General features: G+C 43.6%; 1 protein-coding gene across 1 annotated transcript; it reads left to right on the top strand.

The window, feature by feature from the left end:
* Window positions 1-526: 526 nt before the first annotated feature.
* fhdc1 (FH2 domain containing 1) lies at window positions 527-14,623 on the top strand (the record flags this gene model as incomplete). The annotated part of the gene is made up of 11 exons (XM_079999449.1): window positions 527-1,030; window positions 3,144-3,205; window positions 7,288-7,390; window positions 7,603-7,688; window positions 8,579-8,679; window positions 9,905-9,975; window positions 10,163-10,270; window positions 10,804-10,874; window positions 11,289-11,406; window positions 11,543-11,707; window positions 12,368-14,623. 11 exons carry the CDS (start codon window positions 527-529, stop codon window positions 14,621-14,623), a joined length of 3,645 nt encoding a protein of 1,214 aa, XP_079855575.1.
* Window positions 14,624-15,767: the final 1,144 nt, after the last annotated feature.

Below are 15,767 nucleotides of genomic sequence, written 5' to 3'. Positions count from 1 at the left end.
TAACGTGGATTCCTTTGACTGGGCACAACTTCTCCCTTCATCTGTTCAACCCCTTAATTTCCCTTGATTTCAGATAGGACACATGACTGCCTCTGCATAATCCCTTCCTGTGTCATTTTTGTTTCTCCTGTAGCTCCATGTCCATTGCCACTCCCCACTTCCCCAGGAGGCGTCCTTCAAAGGAGCGGCCCAGCGTGATGGACGACCAGCTCAGTGATGGAGAGGGACACAATCAAAGCGCCTGCTCGTTTTATTGTAAACTAGATGAAGGGACGCCCGCTCTCCTCCAACTCAGGGAGTAGGGGATTGGTCCGGTGGTTTCAGTGATATCATTTAATACTGATGCAACTAGAATTGCTCTCGTACGGTGTAGTTAAGTACTTTGTTTAAAGGAGGGCACTGAGAAGAGATATCGCTGGGATAAGGTGTTTATTTGATGAACTGCTAATGCGGCAATAAGTACCTTCAGACTTCCCATGCCAACCCTCCATCCCTGGGACTGAGCCCGGCCTTCTGGCGAGCTGTGATGCGTGTTATGAGTCGTCCACCTTCAGCCAATGAGACGGAGGCCTGCAGCAGCGAGAGCTTCAGCTGCACCAACACCTCCGGCCCCTCCTCTGACCTGTCCTCCATGTCTGGACACACTCACTCCACGTTGCCTTCCCTCAGTGATAGCCCTGACATCCCCCGGCATGAAGCCCCGCCCGCCCCGCCACCCCCGCCCCCGGCAGCCCCTCCACCCCCGCCGCCGCCGCCGCCGACCTTACCCTGCGGCCACAACGGGCGCAAGAAGCACCGCGTGCGGAGTTTCTTCTGGAAGCCGATCCCAGAGGAGAAGGTCCGGGGGAAGCCCAACATCTGGACCATGGCGGTGCGGCAGCAGCAGTACCAGATCGATGTGCGCACGGTGGAGGAGCTGTTTGGGCAGCAGGAGGACGGGATAACGGCCGCCAGAGGCGTGGCATCGGCCAACGCCTCCTCGGCCAGCGTCACGCGTTCCCGGTCCTTCAAGGAGAGCAGCAAGAACGAGGTGAGTCCGGGTGATAGAATGGAGGAACCAAAACTGTCCTGAACATATTCTTACTTTACTGTATTCCTGTATCACCAGGACCCCTCTTGTACTGACCTCTCTGTTTCATAAGGATCTCTATTCCCCATCTACCTCTAATGTTACTAATTCCTATACAAGGTTTAGCTGGCTGTAGCTGTGATAAACACTTGATTTGACTGCTACTGACAAAATCTACTTGATGCAATGTTATAATGTTATGTAGTGTGAAGTATCACGTTGCCTTACTGAGCTTCTGTAACTCCCGGAATTCCACACTGGGGATCAAAAAAATAACTTATCTCTTCTTTTGACAATGGAAAAGAGGAGAAAACAAAGGGAGTTGAAATGAACACTTGACAGTTGGTCTTTCAGAGTTTACTGAATCTCGGAAGTCATTATGTTCATCACAATGCAGATTTTTATACGGACGCCTTATAGAAAAACCACAGTACAATCCATATTACATTCTCAGGATGAGACTTTCCCTATGTACACATTTTCAAACTATAGAAGTGTTCTCAGAATGCCTTTTATACAGAAAATAAAAAGCTGAATATGAACAGGCAATTTTTTGCTTATTTTTTAAGATTTATATTTAGAAATATGTGTTGAAAGAGTGAAATACTTACAAAATATAAATACAAAATGATTCATTTAATTTATCAAATTAATTTGGATGGACTACTTAAGGGATTGTTAAAGCTTTGTACATGCTGATCAGCTCATTATGTGGTGCTTTTGTGTTTTTCTACGTCTTAATACCAAAGCCATTGTTGCCACAAATAGGTCACGATCATGACCTTTGAGTTGACGTTGAACTGCCAGAAACACAATTGCGATTAAAAGATTTTATTCTCTTTTTTTGTTCATTTTATCTCACTATCATAGTATGGTTATAAGCCTATGACAGTGTAGTAATACACATACACCTTACGAAGAAGAGCCATTCATTGGAATTTAATATTGGGACATAAAAATTGAATTAAGATTCCTCCACCCATAACAACTGTGACTGCATATGACATGGTATGAAATACCGTCCCTTCCCTGCTCTGGGTGTAAATACATCACAAACATTATTACACAGCTGCAGATTCAAATTAAATAGGTAACTAGCCTACGCTGGTTATTTGTTTACATTTTGTACCCCATTTTTCTCAGGGAGACGCCACGTAACCATGTCACTTAGGTGCTTAAATGGTCTTAAATGCTCAGCGTGCTTCACCCTGAGCAGTTTCAATAAATCAGGTATCAGGTTTATGACTATTTATCCAATTCGAGCATATTCTTCATTGTCAAAAATCTCACATTTCATATTAAAACTTTGAAGTCATTCTATTTATTAAAAGCAGCCTCATCGATGTACCCCTGACACCGAGCTTCTTAAACCCACAGCTGCGTCTAAACGCTATAATTAAGCTTGGGCTAGAATCCTGTTTGAGAGCTTACTGTACCTTCACCTTTTAAATGAAGGCAACGCAAGCCAACAATTGCCATTGTTCGGTGCAGTACACGGTGCAGTTTACCGCACGTGCGGCGGAGGTGGAATTTCAGGTATCCTGGAGGGCGAGCATTTGAAACTGGAGGTTACGTCAAGGGAGTTTCATGTACACTGCCACACAAAAGGCCAGTGGCCTGTAAGGCTGGCCATTGTGTGGAAGCCATTTTTTATTTTTCTCATACACCTGATTCTTTTTCAATTGCCTAATCCAATTTAACTGCTGTAGTGCTCAGGTAATATGACTACTTTCAATTTTTTTTAACATGTTCATACAGTAGTTGTGCCTCGCTTGCAAGAACTATGGTTTTGCCAAATTGTCGCTGATTCAGACAGCAAATCACAGCTTGGACCGAGTTTGGCTGCAAACTTAAAGGATAAAAAAATAAGAAATAAAAAAACTGCTGAGGAGATTCCAGATATTGATCCCAATGAATTAGGCCATTTTGAACTGGCTACACAGACCTTGTAGCCTGTAAAGAGAAGGGTTGTAGGATGTGTTTCTATGTTTTTTATGTTTTCCTGTGTGGTATTGAATCTGAATCTACAGTAATATCAAAGTTAAGACCCACGTTGTCGCATGCTTGTTTTCAGATCAGCATCCTGGACTCCAAAAGGGGAATGAACGTGGGCATTTTCCTCAAGCAGTTCAAGAAGTAAGTCCACAAGCTGTCCTCTGGCTGGCTTACATAAATCCCAGTACAGCATGATTATAATCACTGTGTGGAAGAAATGAAACGCCTCGTCTTAACTAAATGTGGTTGTATAACGGGATTAAGGTGTGCGGAGGGCCAAAAGTCCAGAAAGTAAAGCCAAAATCCAGAAGCCTTAGCATTGAGGTTCGCCCTTTGATAAGTGTATTCAGGACAGGGTGTTGTGGATGGCTGCTTGCTGCTTGGGTCTGTAGCCTAAACTATAGGGAAGGCTTTAATTGGAAATACCATGGGTGCCATGGGTAAAATGTTGTGAAGCGATGATTCTCAGCCTTTTTCATGTCGAGGAGCCCATTTGATAAGATTTTGCCTCTGAACCCAATTTGAAAATACTATTATTGTTGGAGTTGATTTAGTCCAAACGTCCATATCTGTCTATATTATAGTTAGAGATTTAACAATATAACCAGGTTCAAAACAGTTATTATTATATTTTCTCTAATGTGGCTAATGTCTTGTAAAATGAATTAACGGTGAAGTTTAACTGTTAATCATCTTGCTGGGGGGCCCACTGGAACCTCTTGAAGGACCCCTGGGGGCGCCCATGTTTAGAACCACTGTTTTAAAGTATTTGTTGCCGCAGTGGAAATCGAGCAACGAACAGGGTCCATGTCAAGAGCGGTCTGGAGTTTTGCAGCAGGTTTTGGTCACTTCATGAGTACATTTACACACATGAGTACTCTTAAGGCAACAGAATTACCTCCTTTGACTCCTGCTCTCCAAATTGCATACAGTCCCTATATCCACGTTTAACTGCTCAGGAAAAGGATTTATAGGTGTCTGGTGGGTCAATCCCAAGCCAAATATTGACCCAGTTTTGCAAATAGACACACAGTACTAGTAGTAGTAGTCTTGGTATACGGTAGATGTAGTACTAATACTACTCTGCAAGCTTCTAAATGAGAATGGCCCGAGGGAGCAGGCAATACTCACAGGGGGGGTGGATCCACTCATCCAGACCCTCTTTGACTGTGAGGAGCCAATCAGCATCCTGTGTCTCTGGTTTGATGACAAGCAGCTCCCTCTTCTGCTTAATCCCCCACTCGTAATCAATAAGTTCACAATGCAATCGACAATCCGTGTGTCAATGTGTAATCTGTAAATATAAAACGCCTTTCACAAATACAAAAAAACTGATTTGTAAACTCACCAAATATTTTGCAAATACAAAATGCATCTGCAAACACACAAACCAATTCCATTCTAACAGGCATTTGTAAATCTCAATTCTACGCTTGTGGATGTACATTTTACACACGTGGATGTACATTTTACACACGTGGATTTACATTTTACACACGTGGATTTATATTTAACAGTTTTGAGACAAATGTTCTGCCAGTCGGAACGAAAATCCACTTGTGTTACTCGGCCATTTTTGGATAGCACGTGATCGCCCACTGACAACGTAATTTTCGCATTTCAAAGTAAGAGCGCGCAGTCTTTCTATTATTACCCCTGAGTAAGGCTGCGATTACGATTTGGGGAAATAATCGAATTGCAATTTTATTTTATTTTTTTGTTTTAGACCAATATTGCAATTGAAACAATCACTAAGCAATAAATCATTCTACAGCAGAGGTACTCAACTTTTCCCAGCTCAGGAGCCACATTAACAGAAAATGTTTTCACAAGAGCCAAATTTCTGAAACAAACCATTATGCATTTTATAATAAGGCTACTAGTAATATGTTATTAAGGAATGAAAAGCATGATGTATGCAATAATTGCAATTTATTATTATTACCATGTTTTTATTACCATTGCAACCATGAATGTATCATGTATTATTATACACAAATGATGTACAAATGTATACAGGTAGACGGCAAAGTGAGAAGTTACGTACATAAAGTGTAGAGCAGACCCTACTGCGCATGTCTGCTACACCTGCAGCGGTAGATGCTGTGTTCTACGGAATATCACACTTAAATTAAGTTAAATGGCTTAAATAAAAACCAAGGACTGATTTAAAAGTTGTTTTTTCTATTTATTAAATGCATGGAGACTGTTGCTTGGAACGTGGAAGCCAATGGAGGATTTTGGACAGGGTGGTCTCGCGTGGCACGGTTGGAATAAGGTGTGGCTCCAGGTTATTACTTATATACGGTAATAATATGATTAGATACGAATAATTCATAATAAAATTGCCGGTGGAAACCAGGCGATCTGCCCTTGATCACTCAGTTAACAGATCATCGATCACTACCAGATCTCTATAGATGCGCTCTCTCTGTATGCCGTCTTAGGTTGATTTGACTAATGGGTAATTCAGTTTTGAATACTGCAGACAATGTCTCAGACACAATTTATTGTTCTCTTTTTTAGAACACTAGAAAAGCCGCATGCGGATTTGCGAGCCACGGGTTGAGTATCAGTGTTTTCGATTGCGTAACATAAGAAAAAAAACACTTTTTTTTTTATTGCAGCCATTTTGATTTCAGAATTTCTTTCTATTACATTGCAATGTTGCTTTGAATTAGATTAATCCTTCAGCCCTACCCCTGAGCGTTCCTCACCTATACCGTTTTCAAACCAAAAGGAGCGTGTTTACCTGCTAAAGATCTAACGATTGACACATTTCAACTGCCAGGCAAAATGCAGTTTTTTTTCTGGTGTGTCACGTTCGACATCATGAACGCGGCAGAAATGCGTGTCATGGTTCCAGTGTGATTGGGAACAAACAGTAGAGGAGACAGCAATCTAAACAAACAACATAAAACATGGGGGGGGGGGGGGGGGGGGGGGGCGTTTAGAGCCGTTCAAAAGAATCGGATTGTTCGTGAACGACCCAACACTACAACAGAAGCAGCATGGAGTATAGATGCTGCTGGTGCGTGCACCGGTCCTTCTAGGCGGGGAACAGGGACCGGCTTGGGGCGAAGCTGGAGTGACTCGGGAGTCCGGCTGGGAGCGTGCTCCCCACGGTTGGGCCAAAATTAGCGGGTCGACCCGGGCGTCCTGTTCGCATCCGAGCCGATCGGAGCTGGAGCTGATTAAAACCCGTGTCTATCGCAGGGTCATTTGGGCCAGGACTGAAACCCGGGTTTTACCTTTCCCACTGATGACAAATGCCGGATGTTAGTGGGTGTTACCGGGTTTCTATTTCAGTTGGAAAGGGTTACAGATAACCACTGGCCTCCCAGTCAATGTAGGGGATCTGTAATCCCTGTGTAACAATGACCAAAAAACACACTTACATTTTTCTTAATACTATTCTTCTGCTGTAAAATACTGTTATATATAGTATGCATATCTAAGTACTACATAGAAGTATCTCTACATACCTATTGTACATATTATATACTGTATTAGCACTAAATACGGTGCAGTTATACACACACATTGAAGCTACATTAGTAATGGTACACAGAACAAATAAACACACACAAATCCATGTGCGTAGAATACAGATCCACAAATGCCTTTTTGATTCTCAAATAAAAACTGTATTCACAAATGCCTGTTCTAAAGTTGTAAATGTTGAAAATTTGCAATTATGTATTCACTGATATTTTTTTTATTTGTGGAATTTTGTGTATTTGAAGATCCGTTTTACATATTGCATTCACATTCGGAGGACCTGTGGACCTGTTCACACAAATAATAATGAGACAAATGTTTCTCCATACATAACCAAGAAAAGATGCTGTTTATTTTCCCCTTATAATGTGAATAGAATTTGGGTTGGACAACTAATTCAGAAGTTTAATCAATTCAAATTAAAATAAACAAATCTTTAATAAAACAAAATATTACATTTACATTCTATAGATGTATATTTAATTCGATAGAGTAAATCAGTTCTATAGATTTAATATATCAACATCACTTAGTGATGGCCCCTTTCTCCCAATGAGCATCATTGCTTTATACCACTCATCGTCTCTGTATGAAGGAAGATAGGAAATACATTTACCTGTATTGCGTTTTACTGCTGCGTGATTACGGGAAGATGGTTTTATGGATTTCCTATATTTAAAGTGGTTTCCACTGAATTATATCAGAAAACGTCTGTTTTCCAGGTCTAACCATTCCATAGTGGAAGATGTACGAAAAGGGGAAGGCAAGATCTATGGAGCAGAGCTGCTTAAAGACCTGCTGAAGCTGTTGCCCGACACAGAGGAGGTGTGTGTGTGTGTGTGTGTGTGTGTGTGTGTGTGTGTGTGTGTGTGTGTGTGTGTGTGTGTGTGTGTGTGTGTGTGTGTGTGTGTGTGTGTGTGTGTGTGTGTGTGTGTGTGTGTGTGTGTGTGCAATAATGCACCTAACCATGGTTCAGCCGACAGCGGGGATACTAAACATGAATACAGAGCTCACTTTTGTCCTTCTTTTTTCCATAGATCAAGAAATTGAACGCATTTAAGGGCGACCCGAGCAAGCTGGCACTCGTTGACTCCTTTATGTTCCTCTTGATCCAGGTGCCACGGTAAGGTGGTCTGAGCCAGATTATAACGCTGGAAATCCGCAACTGCATTGTGATGTTGCTATGAAACGAAACGACGAGTTCAGAGTCTCTAGGGGAGATGAAGGGTGAAGCAGACAGTGCAAATGGAGGTGCTGAAACCTGAGCATACACAATGTCCTCTCCTCCATAGCTATCATCCAAGTGAGCAGATACATTTATGTATCATACACTCTTACTAAATATTATTTCACTACCTCTCCTGCATGCCCTTAAACAGCATATGCTGCATGCACTCACCAACAACAGTTGGTAAAGAAGCTTAACATCGGTATTGAGCATCAGAGTTTTTATTTATTTCCTTAATATGGTGTAGATCGATTGAAAGATGCTTTATTCATCCCCAAAGGGAAATTGCCCATGTCCCAGCAGGTCACATAAAACAATAGGCAGTAATAATAACAAACAATAGAATAGAAATGTGAAAATAATAGAAAATAAACCTGAACAATTGAACCTTAGGAAATAAAGTGGTAAAAATAGAACCTAAAGAAACCCTTTAATAAAACACTAAAATCAACAGTAAAAAAATTAACAAACTTCACACACACCTCACACTTCTGGTTGTGTACAAATGTTACATTACATTTAGTCATTTAGCAGACGCTTTTATCCAAAGCGACTTACAATTATTCAAACACCGACGGACGCAGCCATCAGGAGCAATTAGGGGTTAAGTGTCTTGCTCAAGGACACTACAGCATGCTAGCAGGAGGAGCCTGGGATCGAACCAGCAACCTTTAGATCACTAGACCACCAGCTCTACCGCCTGAGCTACCATCCCCATGTTTTTGATATGCATCTCCTCAGAAGTTTATCTTACCCTTCTGCTTTTTTAACTCCGTCCCCGACAGTTTTGACGTGCGAATCGAGGCCATGGTCCTTCAAGAGGAGTTCTTTCCCTCCTGTGCTGTGATGAGCCGCGAGATCGATGTCATTCGGGTGGCCACTAAAGGTAATGCTGGCGCTGGCTCTGTAACACGTACACACACACACACACACACACACACACACACACACACACACACACACACACACACACACACACACACACACACACACACACACACACACACACACACACACACACACACACACATACAACACACAGGTGACCGAGATATCTAAGCCATCAGCAGTGGTAAACTGTAGCAACAACTTGAAATACAGTATGTTAGGTTGGGTGGGGAGCAGGTATTTTAAATAAACGATTATTCTCTTTTAGTGTTTTCCTGAAAAAAAAAAGTTCAAATATATTCACCTTGATAAGATTAAATATGATTTATTTTTTACCTCATATATACAAAAAGCATGAATGGTCTTTCTATGTCGGACTGGGAAAGACAATGGCAGCACAGAACAGAATACAGTAAATGAGATAATATCTGTGGATCTGATTATCTATGCATTCAAAGAAAAGCAAGAAAAGTTTGCATTCATTGCAGTCACATAACATAACCTACATCACGGCGCAGCGTGCTATAAAACCTGTGGTTCAGGCTAAGAACCCGAAGTCACAACAAACAACCATACATACTTACAAACACTCACAATTGTCCATAATACTTCCGAAACAAATCTAGATCACAACCGACCTCTGTGTTATTTAGGCTTGTTTTTTAAACATCTCTTGCTGTGGTTTGTTTAATTTCCATCTACTGAACCCTTCCTCCGCATCGCATTGTAAACATCGTGGAGTTTACAGAACGGACTTGGCAGAAATGGAGTAGAATTTTCCCATGTATGTTTTAATTACTGTATAATCCCATGAAAATAAGAGTTGTGGTGTTTTCGTTACCTTAGAATGAGCAGTTTTTATCTACATGGGCACGGGTATGCTTCACGGAGGCCGCCGTGTTGCACCGCCATGTTTCTACAGTAGCCCAGAACGGACAATGCGGCCTTCGCATTTTTCGCGAGTTTCGCAGCCACCGTCTCGTCTCCCCATGTTGGGGAGGGGTTTTCGGTTGGTTGCAATCTGCAACCTCACCCCAAGATGCCACTAACTTTTACACACTGCACCTTTAAATGTGGCATTATGCATTTTATATTTGAATACGTGAGGATCACTATTTAATATAAGTTGTTCAATGCCCTATATAAGCCAATAACGGATTTGTTTTCATTACTATCCTGAGTGGAAGGGAATGGAAGTGACGTGGGATGTTATGTTTCTGTAGATTTGATGAACTGTGAGGAGCTTCACGCAATCCTGCATTTGGTGCTGCAGGCCGGAAACATCATGAACGCAGTAAGTCTTATTATATGTTCTGTGCTGTCTATTAGCCTCTCTTTTCTTTCTCTTAATTAATGTCCAATCTTTGCTGCGATGTACTCTTTCACTCTCTACACCTCACGTCTTTGTTCGCTCACCCGCTCTGGTCTCGTGCTGAAAGTGTTCCATGACATTGTCCATCCTACCTCCCGTGGTTCCTCAGGGTGGGTATGCTGGTAACGCGGTGGGATTCAAGCTGTCGTCCCTCCTCTCTCTGGCTGACACAAAGGCCAACAAGCCTGGGATGAACCTGCTGCACTTTGTTGCTCTGGTAAGTGATTTCCTTGCACATCGCTGATATATATCTACATCAAGGACTGAAACACAAAGTGCTCATGGGGTTTTGGAAACAGAGCGAGTGTCTTTGTGCTTTTCTCCTTGTAACGTTAATGTGTGCAATGTTTTTGTCTGCTGGATGCTTTGACCCGAGTACAAAGACCAATTTAACGGAATAAAATTCTATCAAAAATAAATCATTTGAATGTGTGAATTTCAAATTCAAAACTTTGGTCCACAAAGTTCAAACTGTGATATGAGACTGTTTAATGGCAACTACAAAAATAAATCATTTTCTATATAAATCTTTTACAGTACAGTAGTGCTTCTTCAGCAAAAATAACCAAATGCAGGTTTGGGATTAATATTGCAGGAGGGCTGGTGGATAACAGATGGTGACAGGAAAAGGGCATGTGTGGCTGGCCAAGCCGTTGCATAACAACATTAAAAAAAAAGTGTCTCTCAGGTCACTTACTGTATGTTGCTCATGTTCAAGTCGGTATGTCCATAATTTGGCTTTTTGTTCAGGAGGCCAAGAAGAAAGATGAGAAGTTGCTCAAGTTTCCAGAGAAACTTCTAGATGTTCAAAGTGCTGCAAGGTAATAGGACAGCCACCTCCTGCCTCTTCTATATCAGTTGACCTCAGTTTTCAGTCGTTAGTTTCTGTGTAGTAGTTGAATTGAACCGTCAGTAAAAATGTTATGTTTGATTTGTGAATACACGTCACAGTCAATTTCGGGAGATATTCACACGCTGCTCTCTGTTCTCTCTGCCTCTCCTACAGTGTTATTTCACCTTCGGTGGCCTAATGTTGTTCTAACTCATATCAGTTATGTTATCAGTTACTTGAACTGGCTGAAAATCACCAATTCAACGCAATGCAAGCATAATGAGCAATTGCAGCTCTAAACGCTAAAAGAATAATAATAGCTTCGGAGGACTTAATCAGTTCAAATTAGAACTATTTTTTATCATATAATGCATTCTCTCCTTCTGCATTTCCCCCTTTGTAGAATCTCAGTGGAGAACACTGAGGTGGAGTTTTCCTCCCTGTACGTCAGGACTAAGTCGCTGGAAGAGAAGGTTCAAGGAGACAGGGAGCTTCTGCAGCAGTTTGAGCCCTTCCTGCAGGTGGGGCAGCAAGGGCCGTGTATACTGAATGACTCTATTTCAAAATAGTCTATACTAACTATTTGCTCAAGTGCTGCTGCATCCATAAAACCAATAAGTGAGTTTAAATATGCTTGTGTGTGATGAACCCTGACAGAGCTCAGCACGGACCCTTCAGGACCTGAAAAGACGCAGGCTCGATCTGCGTAAGGAAGGAAACGCCCTGATTGATTTTTTTTGTGAAGACAAGGACAACTTCAAGCTGGATGAGTGCTTTCGCATCTTTCAAGACTTCTGCATTAAGTTCAAGAAAGCTGTTAAGGTGAGTTCAAAGGATACTTGTGGCCATTTTCATTGAAATTTTTTGGTGTTTGACCTTTTTATTGTATGGTCATTGATTTGTAGCAAAGTGCCGACTACCGTACTAATCTAAATAGCATATTGTAGTATTTCACTGGATTTTGGTCAGAGACAATTGTCATGGAATATACAGTGAGGTCAGGGTTTAAAATGATCATTTAACAGAGGGCTGTATGTCAAAGTCCACAAAGGCCGTGAACATTTCCATGCATTTGATGTAACTGCTGGTTGGTCTTTGTGGTGTAGGGGCGGTATGGGTTAAGCAGCCACACCTGTCCTGGGTCTAGGTAATAAGGCCCGGGATCAGGGTGGCTGTACGCCTGTTGCTCGTTAGAGCCATCAACCAGCAACAGGTAAAACCCCCATCCACACACACACACACACACACACACACACACACACACACACACACACAGAGCCTCTGTCATGACAATGTTCCATCTTCTCCCTCCGTGTTCCATCTTGCCCACACTCTACAATAAACTGGTGTATTTGTACCATCTCTGCCTGTGTCGATGGGCCCTGAAAACGCCACCAGGATGGCGTGTGGGAGACAGAACTGCCACAGTCCAATTCCTTCTCTGCATCTTTATACATCTCTATGTCCTTCCATTTCTCCCAGGACAACCTGGACCGTGAGCTGAAGGAGGAGGCCAGACTGCGTCGTCTGAGGGAGTTGGAGGAGAAGCGCTTTGCGTGGTCTGGCGCTGACCAGAGTGGGGGTTTTGGTCGGAGTAGCAGTGAGAACGACGTGGACATGCTCACCAAGGAAGGCCTGCTGGACTTCTTCCAGCAGAGATCCCAGAGCCCACAGAGCCCACACAGCCCAGTGGGGCGCTCTGCCAGTGCCCGCCGCCATCGCCACACCATGAACACCGTGGCAGATCGCGAGCTCCAGGGATACCTGGAGCTATTTGGGGGCTCTGGAAATCCCCCGGACTACTCCAGATTTAACAGCCTACCTCGCTCTGGTCGCTCCCTTCAAAGGAGGACCACCACCTGGCTCTCATCCCAGGATGACAACCGCGAGCTGGGACGAGACAGACAACCCACAGTCCTGTCTCCACGGGCAGAAACGGAGCCCATTAGTCCACTGGCCAGGTTTTCTTCCTCAGGGTTTAATGCTGATGAGGATCCATATAACAATAACAATAATTACTCAGCTGTGTCTGAGGGCAGTGCACTGCCTTGCTCCTATTATGTCTTTCAAAGGGCCGTTCAACTCCCCAACCCAGCAATTACAGGACACATGAGCATAAATGTCGAAAAACATACACTAGTTCGTGGTCCTCGGGCCTTTGACTTACCCAGCCCAAACAATAACAGTAATCATATGCACTTTGTCAATCAGGGGGATATGGTAGTGAATGATGTGGAGAAGGAGAGAGAGTCCTCTCCGGTGAATCTTGTTCTGGACAACCCTCCATGTAAGAACATTTTGGAAAGAGAAGCATATCTGAAGGAAGTGTGGGAAGGGAAAGTAGCATGTCCTGCCCAGTTTGTCGAGACAGTTGAAAAAGAGAAAGAGGACGAAGAGGACAACAGCACAGTATCATCAACAACGTGTGACACACCCCTCCCACTAGACCCCAGTGTATCCAATAAGAAGCCCGTGTTTTACATTCTAGACTGCACAGAGACCGACTGTTCTGTCACCTTGGACTACTCTGAGATGGAGAGCTCATCTTTAATGAAGGAAGGGCTGGTCCATGACTTGAAATCCACAGACAACAAAAAAGTCCCGGAGAGCAATCCAAATCCAAGCTCTCTGTCCTCTAATGTGGAGTCCATGTCGACCAATGACAAGTCTGTCTCAACTTCAACAAATGACCTTTCAGCGCAAAGATCTACAGATGCAGCGTCCATCACTCCATCTGCCACCACTGAAGAATGGGACACAGACAGCTGTGATACTGCTGAGGGGGGGAAACAAGCGGGAGAGAGCGCTGCACGGAAAAGTGCCCTTAAATCAGTGCACACAAAGAGCAAGGCTGCCAAAGCAGCCAAGGGTAATGGATGTCGCGGTGTCAGGACACTGACAAACAGTGAGAACCAGGGCATGCGCAAGGTGGTTCCTATAACAAGACTGAACAGGACAGGGAGCACCAAGAGGGCAGAAAGACTTTCGGGTCACGACAGCAGTGAGGTTCGGCGGCCGATCCGGGACCAGAGCACCCCTGCCGGAGGAAGAGCTGAGAGAAGCACCAGGCCCCCCCGACACTCCAGTCTGCCTCCGGATGAGTCCAAAGCCCAGAGGGGAAGTGGCCCTGCGAACAGCACCTCCAGGTGGACACGTGATTCCACGCCCAGAAAGGCCTCCCTCCATAAGCCCAGCGCCAAACCGGTACGCAACATCCCCAAGCCTGCACCCGAGGAGAAGATGTGTCGCTCCACCATGAGAGCCCTCGCCCAAGCCCAGGCCCAGGCACAGAGCAGGGCGTCGTCGGAGGCGAGCGCCTCCCAGACCCATGGTCCCAGGGCGACTTCTGATGTCCCCAGCTTTGCTCGTAATACGGTTGCCTTCTCATCCAGGAGCAAGAAGGAGCTCGGCCCCGCGTCTATCCCCTCCACCCCGTCCCGCAGCCCATCCCTGCTGGCTCGGACAGCCTCCATGAAACAGACCACAGTGTCACCGCCTGTTCACGCCGCTGCCGCCAGCAGCCAGCCTTCTGTGCAACCTGACGACCGATCCCAGGGGGCGACGCTGCGTAGGGCGCAGAGCGCGAAGGCAACGAGTCGAGGCGCCTGTCGGAGTGACAGTCTCGTGGCCCTCTCGTCACGCGATGATATTCATAAGAACTCCATCTTCTCTGAGAAGTCTATCCAACCCAGAGACATTGTAACGCCCAGCAGAAGCTCCAAGCCAAGCTGGAAGTAAAACTGGCTGGAGAAATAAGGTGTAGATTCTTTCCTAGATTGTAGATTAGGATCTTTCATTATATATAGAATGAAAAGCTGGGAGCTAGACACCTAGTAAATGAGTAAAAATCATACCTCATCAACACAAACTTGCTACATTAGCCATCTTCATATGAAATTGACATGAAGATTTGTGAAGCGCAAGATGCAAAGTACATTTCTGAGTGTGGCAAGTTTATTCACAGAGAGGATTTATTTTTTCACAATTTCTTGTTCATATAATAATTATTCAGTGTCATAAAGTAAAGCTGACAAATGGCAAGTAACACTTTGCAGAAGAGTCCTTTTGCCTGCTTAGTTGTTTACCGTGTACTACTGTTTATGGTGATAGTTAATGTAGATGTAGGTAAACACTACTAACACTATAATGCTGCTAATTAGCTTCGACAATTTGAGACTGAGTTTCAGTGTCTTTTATTCAGGGTTCTGAGCCTTGTGATGAGCTTACCTTGCTGCTGACTTTGTGTCTCTTTGTTTTGTTGTTCATTTTGTTTGTTGTTTGGATCCCTGTTCGATACCTCAGAAAGAATGTAGTGACTTGGAACCTGAAGGAGTAGCGTTACACCGTGGGTTTGAATCTCTTTAGACTTTTAGAACCAATAGAGGAAAATTCATCATTGAGTGTTTTATGTACCTGCAATGCAACTTTTGACCGTCCCTTGGCACAGTGTAGAGATAAAGTAAATTGACACCGCAACCTTAGATTAGACCAGCATGTCCGGACTTCCCGCACATTGTGTGTGTGTATGTGTTTGTCAATGTTTTGGACTCCTCCATAGTATCGTGGAGTAAAAGCGCAGATAAGAAATGTTTCCTTTAGTCTTACAACAACAATACAAAGCCTTGGAAAAAATTGCATCAGACACACCACTCGTTTGAATGATATTAACAATGAAACCGATATTATCTATCTCAATGTATTTCAATTGATAGTTTTTTGGTTTTTTTCTGTTGCCTGTTGTTTTTTACAGTGAATGTAGTCACTTTATATTTTGCTTGTCTGTACAATGTTAAATCAACATGATCATCCCAGCTGGTCATTTTACAGCCCTACAAACTTTTCACACCATCTGCCTTTCAAACAGCATTGTGCCACAGCACTG

The sequence above is a fragment of the Zeus faber genome (genome assembly GCF_960531495.2).
Source record: "Zeus faber genome assembly, chromosome: 4".
NCBI lineage: Eukaryota > Metazoa > Chordata > Actinopteri > Zeiformes > Zeidae > Zeus > Zeus faber.
Note: the sequence above shows the minus strand (reverse complement) of the source record. Positions and strands in the feature narration are given on the sequence as shown.